Source organism: Calliphora vicina, chromosome 2 (assembly GCF_958450345.1).
Source record: "Calliphora vicina chromosome 2, idCalVici1.1, whole genome shotgun sequence".
NCBI lineage: Eukaryota > Metazoa > Arthropoda > Insecta > Diptera > Calliphoridae > Calliphora > Calliphora vicina.
In genome coordinates, this window is record NC_088781.1 from 134,708,730 (window position 1) to 134,725,964 (window position 17,235).

Sequence of the window (17,235 nt, forward strand, 5' to 3'; positions counted from 1 at the left end):
TTTAATCATCAATCAAAACTCTTTCTAGAGTCAGATGCAGCTCTTTATACAGTAAAATTAAAGCTAAAACTATAGCTATTTTTATATTGAAATTGTAGCTATTTAATTATCAGTGTATAAAAATGTAATATATATATGGAGAGCTTTATATATATAAATATAGGTGTGTGTATATATATTTTTAAGCATAAGTACATTTATTTTAATTTAAGTATATTATTAAAAAGGATATTTTTGTAATGAAGTATTAAAGAAACAGACATAGGGAATAGAAAAAATTATATTAAAAATTAAATATATGAAATGCAACAAAAATTGTGCATATGCATACAAATAATTATATAAATATAAGTATATATAAAAATATATATGTACATCTATAAATAAGGTAAATATATCAAGTATGTAATATACAAAAATACACATTAGGGTGGACTTTATATTGCACTTTTGCGATATACGATACACAAAAGGTCTAAAATTGTTTTCCATTATCTAACAATTATATGCTGAAAATTTAAGCAAAATCGGCTAAAGTTTAGAAGTTGCACATTTTGGTAGAAGTAAAGAGTTATGGCTCAAAGTAGCAATATTTTTTCAAAAAAATTTAAAAATTTTATTTTCGAAATAAAAAAATTCTACTTCATTAGCCATAGATGTTTAAATATGAAATACATATGTAAGTATAAATATAATTTGATACCAAAAAATTCATAATACATGTTTCAGGCACCAAATCCAAAATTTTACATTTTCAAATTTTTTTCTTAAAATTAAAAAATTCACTTTTTTTAATTTTAAAATTTGTTTGTGAAAAAAAAAATTCGGGTTAAAAAATATTTTTTCCGATTGGTAGGTCCAACCTACTATGGTCTTATATACGTCATTGCAAAGGTATTTCAAATATCTATCATTTGATATCCATATTGTATATATTAATGACTTATTAATCCAGATATAGGTCAAAAATAGGTAAAAAATCGAAGTTGTCCTGGTTTTTTCCTCATATCTCATCCATTTGTGGACCGATTTTGCTGATTTTAAATACGAACCTTCTCGAAAGCATGTCCGACAGAATTATTGAAGAGTTGGATCCCGAAGATATCTGGGGTCTTCAGAAAATTGATTTCAACAGACAGACAGGCGGACATGGCTTATTCGACTCCGCTATCTATAAGGATTCAGAATATATATACTTTATAGGGTCGGCAAATTATATTGTGGAAATTTCAAACGGAATGACAACCTTATATATATCCTTCTCACTTAGGTGAAGGGTATAATAAAAATACAGTTAAAGGTTTTTCTGGAATAAGGTGGTTAGTTTATTAACCACCATGGCGTTCATTTAGTACACGTGACAGCCTTACAAAATAACATAATATTATATAGATAAATACATTTGGGGTATTCACACTGTCTACTATTTAGTCCTTTTTCATAATATCCTAATATATTATGATAGATTAATCAAATGTTTGTTGTAAAAAAAGTTCTAAACTAATAAGACTATTTGAACTATGTTTATTGTTTTGTCATAAAATAATACTTTTTTTGTTTAAAACACAACAACAACTATTATAATATATTAGGACATTATGACAATATGACTAATAGCAGACCGTGTGAATACCCCAATTATATAATACCTATTTCAATCAAAGTGGTTAGCAATCTAACCACCTTATTACTTACGTTATTTATCAAAGATTATAGTATAAAATACTACTTTGTTAGCATAAGCCAATAAAACAAATACTAAATAACAAACTAACACTGAATTTGATGAACAATAAACACTCTGATCGTTTTTTATTGACCTTAGAAAAACTGCGATTTAAAATATTTTAATATATTAATCTAATCAGAGTAACCTGACGGCAAAGGTTTGCCAAAAAACTTAAAAAGATTTAATTGTTTTGCAAAATGCCAATAGATGTCGCTAACAATTGTTTAAAGACTCTAGAAAAGGTGGTTAGAAAAGTGACCACCAAACCGGAAAGAGTTAAAGTGCGGTCCGATATGAAATTGACAGATTTCTGGTTTCAAAATTGTTGAAAATATCAAAGCTAGATCTCAGCACTAAAAACTGGTAAAAAAATATCAAAAAAATAGCTGAAGAAAAACTATTTCATAGCTTGGTATCATCTAAAATCACTAAAGTGCAAAATAAGTTCCATCCTAAGACACATTTATATGTATAAGTCTGTTGATGTTTAAACAAAGACATGCATACATTTTTGCCTATATTTATTTATTCTTAATCTTATATAAATGTATATCAAAAGTGTATATGTGTGAGGATTTGTGGGTAAATGTATGCTTCCATTAAGTCAAGTAGTTGAAGAAATATTTCTTATTATTTCTATTACGATAAAGGCCTTCTTCATAAAGAAACAATACCTAAAAATAAAACTAAACCAAGATTGTTGGCTAAAGTAGTTAGATTCGAAAGGGAGGTATTTTAAGTATTACAAAGGCTGTACAAACAATTTTCAAAGGGCCTTATCCACAGAAAAGAGAAATCTCTTTGTCAGTTTAAGCTCATTAAAAGGGATCATTACACGAGAGAATAATTCGTTTTTATTGTTGAAAAATATTTCAAAAACAATGAAAATTTCAGATTCAACTTTGTCAACTAAGAACAGAGTAATTTATTTTGACAAGGAAGGCAAAGATCGCCAAGGCCAGACAAACAAGTGTGAAGACCAGGAATATTGTTGTCAAACTCAACAAGATGCAAAATCATTTATTTGCAAATAAAATATCTAAATTTGTACTTCATACTTTAGGGGCTTTTTTTATTACAGTTGACTGGACTCAAAAAATTCGGTTTTAGCCGTAATCTTTTAATTTTTTTTTTCTTTACAAACCATCTCCTAAAAATTCTAATCGAAAAAAAAGCCAAATCGCTTCAGCCGTTCTCATGTGATGACATTACATACATGGACCATTTCAATTTTAATATATATAGATACATAATAATTGACTTTGTAGGGGAGGTGCCACGCCCAGTGTTATAGTTTTCGTACACTTTCAAACCAAATTAAAGTAACAATTTGATGGCCTTTAAGGTTTCACCTTAAACTAACCTCCTTTTTCCTAATTTTCAAAAATATATTATAAAATCTATCTCTGAACATATACACAGGCAAGTGTAAATTTTAAAAGAATAAAAGAAAAAAAAATATTTAATATTATTTTCTTGAAATTTTCTTGTTTGCATTTGTAGGCCTGTACGTACATACTTAAAGATGGTCATTATAAAGTATGAACCAAACGAACACACAACCAACCCACTCATACTACAGATTTTCTAATTTACTTTTTACACACAGAAAAACAGAAGGACATACAATGTTATCTAATACTAATAATATATATACACACACACTCACTCACCTATACACACTTTCAAACTACACACTAAACAGTAAATGAATTTTATTTAAAATAAGAAAATTTTTGCTTAACACAACAAATCTGCATACATACATACAAAAGATTTTGTACCAATCAAAAAAGGTTTTCTTAGAGTAGGCCTACTGAGTACGAAACAACAATTAATCGATATTTTCTTAAAACACAGAAAATAAAGTTTGAAAATGCAGCAGCATCATAAAACTGCATACTGCAACCCACCTCAACAGGCAGCCCACTTTCTTAGGTGGCTGCCTGAAAATAGGCAACATTTTAAAGCAGCCACACAACTCTCTCTCTCTTTAAAACTTTTAAAATATTGTTTTATATGTATGGATATGTTGTTGCTGCTGCTTGTGTAGTTGTGGCTATTGTTGTTGTTGTTTTTTATATAATGCAGTTTTAGGTAAAATGCATTTCTCAACCGGAAACAACAAGATGCCCAATGCAGTTTTATAAGATTTGCCTGGGTGCATGCATACATCGGTAGAATATTATGTGTGTGTGTGTTTAACTGCAAGTGTGTTTACAATTTCTTTATATAATTTGCATTTGTTTTTCTAAAAAGTTGTAAAGAGAAACTTTTGTGTTGCATTATGGGTGAATTCTACATACGAGTACATATGATTGTATGTATATTTTAAATAATTTGCCTCAAAGGAGTTACTCATTTAAGATTTTTTTGCCGTATTTCTTTAGAACTTCTTAGGATTTTATAATCATTTGAAATGTAGGCTGCAGTATAAAACTATGTGTATTAAGGAGGCCTTGTTTGATAAGATAATTTCTCAAAATGTTTGTTCTGGTTCAAGTTCTAGTTCAGTTCTATATATTTTGGCACAAAACTAAGAAATAAAAGATACTTTAAAAACTATTAAAGCGACTAGCTAAAAAGTTATAAAGTATAAATACAAAGTTATAAAATTATAAAGTTATAAAGTTATAAAGTTATAAAGTTATAAAGTTATAAAGTTATAAAGTTATAAAGTTATAAAGTTATAAAGTTATAAAGTTATAAAGTTATAAAGTTATAAAGTTATAAAGTTATAAAGTTATAAAGTTATAAAGTTATAAAGTTATAAAGTTATAAAGTTATAAAGTTATAAAGTTATAAAGTTATAAAGTTATAAAGTTATAAAGTTATAAAGTTATAAAGTTATAAAGTTATAAAGTTATAAAGTTATAAAGTTATAAAGTTATAAAGTTATAAAGTTATAAAGTTATAAAGTTATAAAGTTATAAAGTTATAAAGTTATAAAGTTATAAAGTTATAAAGTTATAAAGTTATAAAGTTATAAAGTTATAAAGTTATAAAGTTATAAAGTTATAAAGTTATAAAGTTATAAAGTTATAAAGTTATAAAGTTATAAAGTTATAAAGTTATAAAGTTATAAAGTTATAAAGTTATAAAGTTATAAAGTTATAAAGTTATAAAGTTATAAAGTTATAAAGTTATAAAGTTATAAAGTTATAAAGTTATAAAGTTATAAAGTTATAAAGTTATAAAGTTATAAAGTTATAAAGTTATAAAGTTATAAAGTTATAAAGTTATAAAGTTATAAAGTTATAAAGTTATAAAGTTATAAAGTTATAAAGTTATAAAGTTATAAAGTTATAAAGTTATAAAGTTATAAAGTTATAAAGTTATAAAGTTATAAAGTTATAAAGTTATAAAGTTATAAAGTTATAAAGTTATAAAGTTATAAAGTTATAAAGTTATAAAGTTATAAAGTTATAAAGTTATAAAGTTATAAAGTTATAAAGTTATAAAGTTATAAAGTTATAAAGTTATAAAGTTATAAAGTTATAAAGTTATAAAGTTATAAAGTTATAAAGTTATAAAGTTATAAAGTTATAAAGTTATAAAGTTATAAAGTTATAAAGTTATAAAGTTATAAAGTTATAAAGTTATAAAGTTATAAAGTTATAAAGTTATAAAGTTATAAAGTTATAAAGTTATAAAGTTATAAAGTTATAAAGTTATAAAGTTATAAAGTTATAAAGTTATAAAGTTATAAAGTTATAAAGTTATAAATTTAAAAAGTTATATAATGTTATAAAATCAGATAAATCTCTGATCTCTTAGATAGTTGGTAACATTTTCTTCACTCTTGTTTACAAGTGTAAGTAAGTTATGTACAGTGAATGTCACTTAAAATCGTACACCATCGTAGTCAAATTTTATTCATTAGTTTTAGAAAGTTGACGTTTTGGAAATAGTATTTTAAAATGCTATTTTTATATTATGTGTGCTATTACCTATCAGAAAATTGGGTATAATTTTAATTGCCCTTATCCACAAATAAAAAAATTGGGTAATACTGTCACTGCCCAGAATATCAACGCTTCATTTAAAATCCTAAAGGCACTAAAAAATAGCAAATGATACCCTACAAAGTATTAGGATTATTTAATATTAACATTTTTTTTAATTTTTAAAGTTTTAATTATAATTTAATATAATTGTCGAATTTAAGTGAAATATGAATTTTGTGATGTTCTTTAATTTTCATCAATATTTTTTTAACGAATTGAGGTTTTGTTAACTTTTTTGTTGAAATACATACTTTTTGTTCCAATTAATAAAATGACTTTTAATTTTTTATATAATCACCTATTATTGCCTGTATAATTTCATAATATTTTAAAAAAAATATGTTGTACGATTTTGAGTGACACTCACTGTATATATGTGTATTAAAAATTTTCAAGTCTAAAAGTTGTTTTAAACCACCCAAACATATGCAACTATAAGTTGCCTTTTTCTAAACAGAGGTTCTAGTTCTAGTTTAGGTTCTAGTTCAGGTTCATTCTCTAGTTCAGATTCTAGTTGAGGTCCTAGTTCAGATTCTAGTTGAGGTTCTAGTTCAGGTTCTAGTTGAGGTTCTACTTCTACTTCAGGTTCTAGTTGAGGTTCCAGTTCTGGTTCTAGCTGAGGTTCTAGTTGAGATTCTAGTAGAGGTTCTAGTTGAGGTTCTAGTTGAGGTTCTACTTCAGGTTCTAGTTGAGGTTCCAGTTGAGGTCCCAGTTGAGGTTCTAGTTGTAACTCTACTTCAGGTTCTTGTTCAGGTTTTAGTTGAGGTCCCAGTTGAGGTTCTACTTCAGGTTCTAGTTCAGGTTTTAGTTGAGGTTCCAGTTGAGGTCCCAGTTGAGGTTCTACTTCAGGTTCTAGTTGAGGTTCCAGTTCAGGTTCTAGTTGAGGTTCTAGTTGAGGTTCTACTTCAGGTTCTAGTTGAGGTTCCAGTTCAGGTTCTATTTCAGGTTCTAGTTCAGGTTATAGTTGAGGTTTTAGTTCAGGTTCTAGTTCAGTTCTAGTCATAACAAGTTTATAAAAAATGGGTCCAGCCTAATGAATATGTATAAATTTTCTTTATAATTGTATGTGTGTCCGGACTTTTACGCATACTCTTTTTGTTCTTAAGAAAATTAAGGCTCATTTAATTTTTGTTATTGTTGTTCAACAATTTATAGGCAGTTTGTGTATTTGTGTAATATTTGTCATTATATATTCGTTCATATATATACTCAATTACATAAATATGTAGGTAAATTTGTTTGTAGCTACTTAAAAGGACTCTTGTTTATAATTATGTATTTGCTACAAATATAAGAATGAAAAAAAAAATATGAGAAAAAAGTCTGCTTTCTTGGTCAAATAAGAAAAGTCTCTTTAATTTATTGGTTGTGGTGCTGGTGGTATTATTAAAATTAAGCAAGTGTAGAGAGGGCTTTTTTGAATTTATAAATTTCAAATTGAAATTTTACTGGATAAAAGGGTGTGTTTATTTTGTATATTTAAAATATGAAATAGTTTAATGAGCAGAGGACAGCACAGCTAACAAAAGCAGCAAAATAAAGACTTTTCTTTGTATTTATAAACATATAATAGAAAATAATTATTTAAAAGAAACATTATTATGTAATTTTAATTATATATATAATTTAACTGAGAAATTAATAATTTTCTTGGTAAAACTTATTAACAACCACCTAAGGAACTATAAAAGGACATTGAACTTTACAAACATGATCGATAATCTGAATTTCTTTAGCCAGCTAGATCAAAATTAATGCTCTTTGATTTGAACTAGTTCATTGTAGTTGTAATACAACCATCCTTTAGTCTTAAAACTCATTCTAGTACTTCTAGTATCCCAGACATTTTAAAGAGAGGAACTTTCTCCAGAAGATATTTGCTAAAACAAGATGTCAATTGAAGTCTAAAAGTTAAAATTAAAGTAATGGATCCATATCCAATATTCAAAATCTAGCCAAATTTTAACAACAAAATTCTTCCTTATCAGTTAGTGCAATCTTCTTCCTGTTTATGAAAAATTTTAAAAATTGCATATGCAAATTAAATTCTTTAAAATTATTTTCCTTTAATTTAAACCAAAAAAAAAAGTAAATACATAAGCAGAATTCCAAAGATAATTATTGCTCTCTAAAAGAAAACAAACTTAAAACACAAGGTATTGTAATGGAAAATGCAACAAGAGCCAGAACTAGCAGGCAAAAAAGGAAAAAGGGAGGCCTAAAACTTAAAAATTTTGAAAAGACACACACATGAAGAGAGTTAAGAAAAACATTCAGCTCTAATGAAACCAGGAACATAGTAACAAACTAAATAGAATACTTACACTTACAACACACTCAAGACAATTTAAATTTACAGGGATGCGTATAACAATTTGTTACCAACCCAAACACACATAGCAAAGCATCCTTCTACTCATACTCTTACCTACAAGGAGCCCTAAAAATGCACTTTAAGAAGCCCAACTGAAAACAGCCAGTAAACAGTTTGTTTTTACAGAAATCTGGAAAATAATTTCGTAAGAAAAAAAATCCTACTAACTACAATTCCATCTATATAAACTTAGTTGTGATAAAATACATAACCTACCCTAAAACCCAAGAAACTGGATAAAAGTAAAAAAAAACTAATCTAGTCTACCCACATCCAAGACACAACATTCAAATGGTCAGTCAGTTCTAGTACTCGCATGAGTACAGTTTTATATTATTACATTTTTTTTTGTTCTAAAGACAATTTATAGCCTTTAGTCTACTACAACATGAAGAAATTGTTGGAGTATCTGTGTATCTAATAGAATTTTAAGTACACACACATACACTGCAGAGAAATTCTAATGTGAAGGCTTTTTGTATGGAGTGTGTGCATGTGGAGAATATAAAATTTAAAAGACAAAATGTTAATATTCATTTTAAGATTCAGTATAAGAAAATGTTGCACTCTTTCTCTTGATTCTCAAAAATTTGAATGTGTGAGTGCTGAACTTGTTGTTGTTTGATAGAAAACATACAAAAATCTCACACCTCTGTTTAGAAAAAAGGCAACTTATAGTTGCATATGTTTGGGTGGTTTAAAACAACTTTTAGACTTGAAAATTTTTAATACACACATACAAACATAACTTACTTACACTTGCTAACAAGTGTGAGTGAAGAAAATGGAACCAACAATCTAAGAGATCAGAGATTTATCTGATCTTATAACTTTTTAAATTTATAACTTTATAACTTTATAACTTTATAACTTTATAACTTTATAACTTTATAACTTTATAACTTTATAACTTTATAACTTTATAACTTTATAACTTTATAACTTTATAACTTTATAACTTTATAACTTTATAACTTTATAACTTTATAACTTTATAACTTTATAACTTTATAACTTTATAACTTTATAACTTTATAACTTTATAACTTTATAACTTTATAACTTTATAACTTTATAACTTTATAACTTTATAACTTTATAACTTTATAACTTTATAACTTTATAACTTTATAACTTTATAACTTTATAACTTTATAACTTTATAACTTTATAACTTTATAACTTTATAACTTTATAACTTTATAACTTTATAACTTTATAACTTTATAACTTTATAACTTTATAACTTTATAACTTTATAACTTTATAACTTTATAACTTTATAACTTTATAACTTTATAACTTTATAACTTTATAACTTTATAACTTTATTACTTTATAACTTTATAACTTTATAACTTTATAACTTTATAACTTTATTACTTTATAACTTTATAACTTTATAACTTTATAACTTTATTACTTTATAACTTTATAACTTTATAACTTTATAACTTCATAACTTTATAACTTTATAACTTTATAACTTTATAACTTTATAACTTTATAACTTTATAACTTTATAACTTTATAACTTTATAACTTTATAACTTTATAACTTTATAACTTTATAACTTTATAACTTTATAACTTTATAACTTTATAACTTTATAACTTTATAACTTTATAACTTTATAACTTTATAACTTTATAACTTTATAACTTTATAACTTTATAACTTTATAACTTTATAACTTTATAACTTTATAACTTTATAACTTTATAACTTTATAACTTTATAACTTTATAACTTTATAACTTTATAACTTTATAACTTTATAACTTTATAACTTTATAACTTTATAACTTTATAACTTTATAACTTTATAACTTTATAACTTTATAACTTTATAACTTTATAACTTTATAACTTTATAACTTTATAACTTTATAACTTTATAACTTTATAACTTTATAACTTTATAACTTTATAACTTTATAACTTTATAACTTTATAACTTTATAACTTTATAACTTTATAACTTTATAACTTTATAACTTTATAACTTTATAACTTTATAACTTTATAACTTTATAACTTTATAACTTTATAACTTTATAACTTTATAACTTTATAACTTTATAACTTTATAACTTTATAACTTTATAACTTTATAACTTTATAACTTTATAACTTTATAACTTTATAACTTTATAACTTTATAACTTTATAACTTTATAACTTTATAACTTTATAACTTTATAACTTTATAACTTTATAACTTTATAACTTTATAACTTTATAACTTTATAACTTTATAACTTTATAACTTTATAACTTTATAACTTTATAACTTTATAACTTTATAACTTTATAACTTTATAACTTTATAACTTTATAACTTTATAACTTTATAACTTTATAACTTTATAACTTTATAACTTTATAACTTTATAACTTTATAACTTTATAACTTTATAACTTTATAACTTTATAACTTTATAACTTTATAACTTTATAACTTTATAACTTTAAAACTTTATAAGTCTATACTTTATAACTTTTTAGTTGGTCCCTTTAATAGTTTTTAAAGTAATATTCATTTCTTAGTTTTGTGCCAAAATATATAGAGTATGATGTTTGCCTGTACGACTACATATGCATAAGTAGTTTGTATATGTCTTCCCCCACAAACCACACCATTGCCATTCCAAGATGGCAAATAAATTGCTCAACATTTTGTTTAGAAATTTTCTAATAAGAAATTACATTAAAACATCTTTCTATATTATTTTTTTGTCTTGTAGTTTCTTCAAACGACTTGGATGGTTTGGTAGAAATTAAATGAAGTTTTCTTTAAGATTCAGATGAAGACGAATATGTATATATGTAGGTATGTAGGTATATATGCATCTATGCTTACATATATGCTTTTATATATAAATACTTATACATAATTTAATATTTTTATATATTTATTTTAGGCATATAATATTATTTCTATTTTATATACAATAAAGGTATATAAAATAAAATATGTATATAATTTCTAAATTAGTTACCCTTAGAAGATGTTTAAAAAAATTATTGTATAAAAAATTTAATAGAATATTAACTCTTTGCAAAATCTAGGTAATGACCCATCATTACTGATTGCTATACCGAGCATTATTTTATAATGACCCTTTCATACCTTCTGCATTATTTGACAGTGATTAAGTAATGTCTGTCTGTAAATATCACAATAATATTTAGATACTCTTGATAGCCTTCTAACTATAAATAGTTAGTCTAAATAGCTATGAATAGACAAAAACTCAATCACACAAAATTAATATTTTAATAAATTGTTGTTCATAAAATTTCTTGATATTTTCTGCCATAGAAATCGCATTAATTGATTCAAAACTACTGTTTGATAACGAGATATTTAAAAAGTGATGTTGCTTATCCTGGTGTGTGGTTTTCCACACATAAGTAATTTCTGTTATTTTGCATTTGTTATAGTCTTAACCAAGGCTGTATATAAGTTTGTCATTCCGTTTGTAATTTCTACATTTTTCATTTGGATCGTTATAGATAGCGGAGTCTATTTAAAATCGAGACAATCGTCCCACAAACAGCTGAGATATAAGGAAAAAAACATGACAACCTAGAATTTTTACCCATTTTTTATCTATATCTGGATTACTGAGTTAATAATATAGACAATATGAATATCTAATCATAGATATTTCAAAGACCTTTGCAACGACGTATATAACTCCGTCAAACGTCGGATCTACATTGGGTCAAAATCGGGAAAAATATTTTTTGAACCAAGTTTTTTTTCACCAACAAAAATTTTTTGTCATAAAATTTGTTTCACTAATAAATTTAAACAAAAAACTGTTTTTTTAAATTTTTTTTTTTTTTTACCTAAAAATATTTTTTTATTTTATAGCATAATTTGGTGAAGGGTATATAAGATTCGGCCTAGCAGAATATAGCTCTCTTACTTGTTTTTTTTTTTATCAAAAAGGAGTTTTATATCCGAAAATTTTTTTAAAATATAATGAAGATAAACTAATTTGATAAAATAGATAATAAAATATTAAAATAAATATGTTATTGTTGGTCAATCATGATATTAAAAACCAAAAAATTATGCTGGCAGTGCGAAATATGTAGACAAAACGTATGTGTGGAAAACAACACACGAATGTAAACAGCGTAAGATTTTTAGAGGGTGAGAATAAGCCTGATTCAGAAACACCAAAGGAATACAATTTAAAAATTTTGATTGAAAATCACTCAGTTTTTAACTAATTTTTGAATGGTTTTCATACAAAAATTTTATAATTGTTTTCCTTTCCTTATGTTTCATATTATTTCTCTGGAATTAAAGTCAGATTTATTTATTTGGAAATTCCCAAATTATATACCACAAAACAAATTCCACTTGACCTTAACACAAGTTCTTAGAAAACACACAGGATTTGGAAGCACATCAAAGACTTTATTTTAAGCATCGAATTAAATATTTGTTATCTGCCATAATTTAAGTTTGGACTTAAATAAATTTAAAAATAACATCTACTTGACCTTAACTAGCAGCTTAAAAAAAAACCAATTCTAAAGAAATCAGCACATATAATTAACGCCTTATTAAATATACTAAACAAATTAAAAATCCTTAAATAAATGTCTGTGTTTTGGTTTTCATTTCCCTTTTTAAACTAAAATTTAAAAAAAATAAACCGTTTTTTTGTGAAATTAAATAACAAATAAATTAACTCTCACTCATTCCTATAACAGCTCTTTCTCTCTAAACCTAGTATTTTTTGCCTTTACACTCTTTTACTTAAAATCTCTTCTCTAGTTAAAGGAATTTTATTAGTTTGTTTTGTTTTTATTTACTGTTTGTTTACTTGTTTTCATATATTTCAAAATTTCCGCGTGAATATTTTTTTATTAGACACACGCCAACAAAAAAAACACACAACAGTTTTTTACTTATACCTTTTTGTATGAGTAGTTAAGGTGGTTGTTGTTTTTGTAGCCCAACACTAAACTTCGTTTACAAAACTATAAACATCGTCACGTACTCACGAGTAAGCACGGGTTGTCGTCCTATATGTCGTGAGTTTGTTTTGTTGTTGTTTTGCCGTATTCCTTAAAAACACTCGGCAAAACATAGAGAGCTCAAACTCACACTCGCACTGGTACTCTTTTGCACATCTTAACTGCTTGTTGTGTATACACAACAAAATTCACTGCATACGTCTAGGGGTTTATTTTTATTTTTTTGCACAAACATGTGATTTGTATAACTTTTTGTGCTGTTGCGTGTGTTTTGTTGTTTTTTTTTAGCTGAATTTTTGGTTTTGTTATATGTATGTACATAAAATACACATATTTGTTAAAACTGTCGCCATGTCGCTCTATTAGTCATTTGTTAAAAAGGTCATTCAACAGGTTGTCGTTGTTAATTTTATTTATTTTTATGTTTTATAACATTCTTATACAGTTGTTTATTTTTTTTTGTTCTTCTTTTTTACACATTCCTCTTTGTTGTTTTTGTATTTTTGCTGTTTACACATGTTTCTCAATTTCTGTTTTATTTTTTTTTTGTATATTTATTTGAATTTTTTATTTATGTCTTAAGTTTTGTTAAATTTTTTTTCAGTTTCTCTTCAAATATTTTGTATTTTTTTTATAATATTTTTTTAGTAACACAAGATTTTTTCCAGTCTCTTTTTTACTTTCACAATATATTTTTTTATTTTATTTTTTATAACAACAACAACATCATTATTAACTTCATTATTAACATTTTCACGACGTCTCCTCTAGTCGTTAGTCATTCATTCAATGTATATATGGTTTTTTTCGCCATGTCTCCTTTTATTTTTATTTGTTTCGCTGTATGTGTTTCTGTTTTCTTTTTTCTTTTTTATTTTTTGACGTGAGAGTCTGCTCAAGTGTTTGTGTATGTGTTTTGGTTTAAGTTTGTTTGCTTGTCTCTGTTATTGTCTGAATATTTTATATATTTTTTTTGTAGAATTTTTTATTATTTTTTTAGTATTGTACAAGGACGTTAATTGTTTTAATTTTATTTTTCCGTTCGAAACATTCACAAAAAAATGTAAACAAAATAATAAAAGTCAGTTATTTTTTATTTTTTGTTGTATTTATTAAAAACAGGATATAAAAATGGGAGTATTAAAAGGGGAATTGATAAAAAAGAGTTGGGTTTTTTTTCATACTTTAAAGGAATTTTTGTAGATCAAGTTGAAAAGGTGGTGAAAAATAGAAGTTGTGAAATTTGTATTTATTAGTTTTTAATCTAATAAGAAATTGGAGTGTTAATTAAATTGCACAATTTATGAGTATTTAATCTTGAAAAATGCTAAATTTTAATTTTCATCCTAAAAGTAGACAATACTTATTTTATTGTTAAAGAAGTATTAAACAAGGTAAGAATTTGGGAAGTCTGCAACCTTTATTAATATATTTTTAATGCAATAAGTTAAAAGTTGTGACTGTTTAAGTGGAAAAATATGAAATTTTTTAATTTGTTCCTAAAAGTAGGCAATTGTTTTTTAGTATTTGTTAAGGGATGCTAAAATAAGCAAAATTGTATTTTAAGTAATTCATTTTTAATGTAAACAGGAATAAAAGTGAACATTTAAATAGTAAATGAAAAACTAAAGCATTTAATGGCAAATATAGATAATTGCAATTTTAGCCTAAAATTAGGCATTTTTTTTTTAAATATCAAATATTTTGCAAGTATGCTACCTTTATTAATATGTTTTTAAAAGTTGTGACTGTTTAAGTGGAAAAATATGAAATTTTTTAATTTGTTCCTAGAAGTAGGCTATTGTTTTTAAGGGATTCTAAAATAAGCAATTAAGTAATTACTTTTAAATGTAATCAGGGATAAAAGTGATCATTTCAATAGAAAATAAAAAAATAAAGCATTTTAATATTAAATATTGAAAATTGCAATTATGTATAGCCTGAAATTATACAAGATTCAAATCGATCTCAAAAACAAAATTTAAATTTTATACCAAAAGTAGGCAATATTTATCTTAGTATTGAGAAAATATCATAAAACATTACTATGACAATATGCTTTTAATACTTTTTGCTAATTATTTCATATATTTTGGATTTGAGACTAAAATTACACACACTAATTGAATTCAGGACAAAATAACTGCAAAATTTAGTTCTCAGCGTAAAATTAGGAAACAATATTTTTTAATAGCTGATTATTTTTATATCTTTTTATACCCTTCACCACCGTTTGTAATTTCTACATTTTTCATTTCCGACCCTATAAAGTATATATATTCTGGATCCTTATAGATAGCGGAGTCGATTAAGCCATGTCCGTCTGTCTGCCTGTCTGTCCGTCTGTCTGTTGAAATCAATTTTCTGAAGACCCCTGATATCTTCGGAATCCAAATCTTCAATAATTCTGGCAGACATGCTTTCGAGAAGTTTGATATTTAAAATCAGCAAAATCGGTCCACAAATGGCTGAGATATGAAGAAAAACCCAGGACAACCTAGATTTTTGACCTATTTTTGACCTATGTATATCTGGATTAATAAGTCATTAGTATATACAATATGGATATCTAATGATCGATATTTCAAAGCCCTTTGCAACGACGTATATAAGTAAGTTGGACCTACAATGGGTCAAAATCGGAAAAAATATTTTTTAATCCGAATTTTTTTTCACCAAGAAAAATTTAAAAAGCAAAAAATTTTTTTTTTAAATTCAAAAAAAAATTTAAATTTAAAAAAAACGAAAATTTTTTTTTCTAAAAAAAATGTTGTTCACCTAAAAATATTTAAATTTTTTATTTTGAAGTATAATTTGGTGAAGGGTATATAAGATTCGGCATAGCCGAAAATAGCTATCTTACTTGTTTAATATATTTTTAAGAGTTTATACAATACTGCTGCAAGTAAGTTGAAAGTTGGAAAAAACAAATTTTTGGAAAAAAAAATTTGGGAAAAAAAATTTTTGGTGAAAGTAAGAAAAATTCATTTATTATAAATTCTGAGAAATATATCCAAACAAGACATTCATTTGTAAGCATTATAATCGGCAGCATAAAGTGTGTAAATATTGAATACTTTTGCTTATGCTGCCGATACATGATGCAGGCAACAATGTTGCCAATGTTTTTAATGATTTTTCCCATTCTCAAAACATATCCTTAATAATAGTAGTTACATTTTCTAAATCATGTCATTATAATGCTTACAAACTAATGTCTTGTTTGGATATATTTCTCAGAATTTAGCAAACGTTTAATCAAATCAAATTTGTTATTTGTTTTGCTAATATTTTGCTATAATGTATGCAGAATATTATATGTTTACTTAATTCTGAGAAATTTAAGTAAAAAAAAAACATTAATTTTTAAGCAACATGTTGCCAGCAACATTTCAAAAATTAAACTATTAACAATATTTCTTAAACAATGGGGAAATATAGCAATATTCTGCCCTTAGTAACAATGTTGCTAGCAACATGTATCATCAACATAACCAAGTGTCAGCATATGTTTGCTAAAATAAAAACCAAAATATGAAAATAAGAAATAAAAACCAAAGTGTATTTAGTTTTGGAGCAACATGTTGCCAGCATCAGAATGAATATATTTCAAAGTTGTAACTATTAACAAACTGTCTTAAAAAATGGGGAAATATAAAGAAAAAACATTCAAAGATAGCAATACTCTGTATTTAGCAACAATGTTGCTATCAACATGTATCATCAACATAACCAAAAGTCAGCAAAAGTGTATGAAGTATTAAATTAATTTATTGTTTGCTAAAGTCTTAGAAGTAGAATCTACAAAAACAATATTTAGCCATCAACATATTGGAAATATTTATACAATTTTACTAGAAACAAATTCACAATAATGACAAAAATAAGGAAAATATCAAAATTCAAAACTTAGCTGCATCAAAGCAAAAAGTATTTTACAATGTAAAGTATACAACATATTGCCGGCAACATTTTTATTGGCTTTTTATTTTGGCAACATATTTTCCTGCAACATTTTTGAATTCTTGATTATCTTAGCAGCATTAAAAATATGTTTTTTGGTTAAAATTACTACACTTAGTAATATTGTTGCTGGCCACATAACAATAATTTAAAGAAA

The 17,235-nt window shown here is 24.9% G+C and overlaps 1 protein-coding gene across 1 annotated transcript; it reads right to left on the reverse strand.

The window, feature by feature from the left end:
• Positions 1-6,145: 6,145 nt before the first annotated feature.
• LOC135950892 (protein TsetseEP-like) lies at positions 6,146-10,789 on the reverse strand. The gene is made up of 2 exons (XM_065500417.1): positions 10,747-10,789; positions 6,146-6,588 (listed from the first exon to the last, which is right to left on the reverse strand). The coding sequence occupies exons 1-2, from the start codon at positions 10,787-10,789 to the stop codon at positions 6,146-6,148; spliced, it is 486 nt and encodes a 161-aa protein (XP_065356489.1).
• Between the last annotated feature and the right edge of the window lie 6,446 nt (positions 10,790-17,235).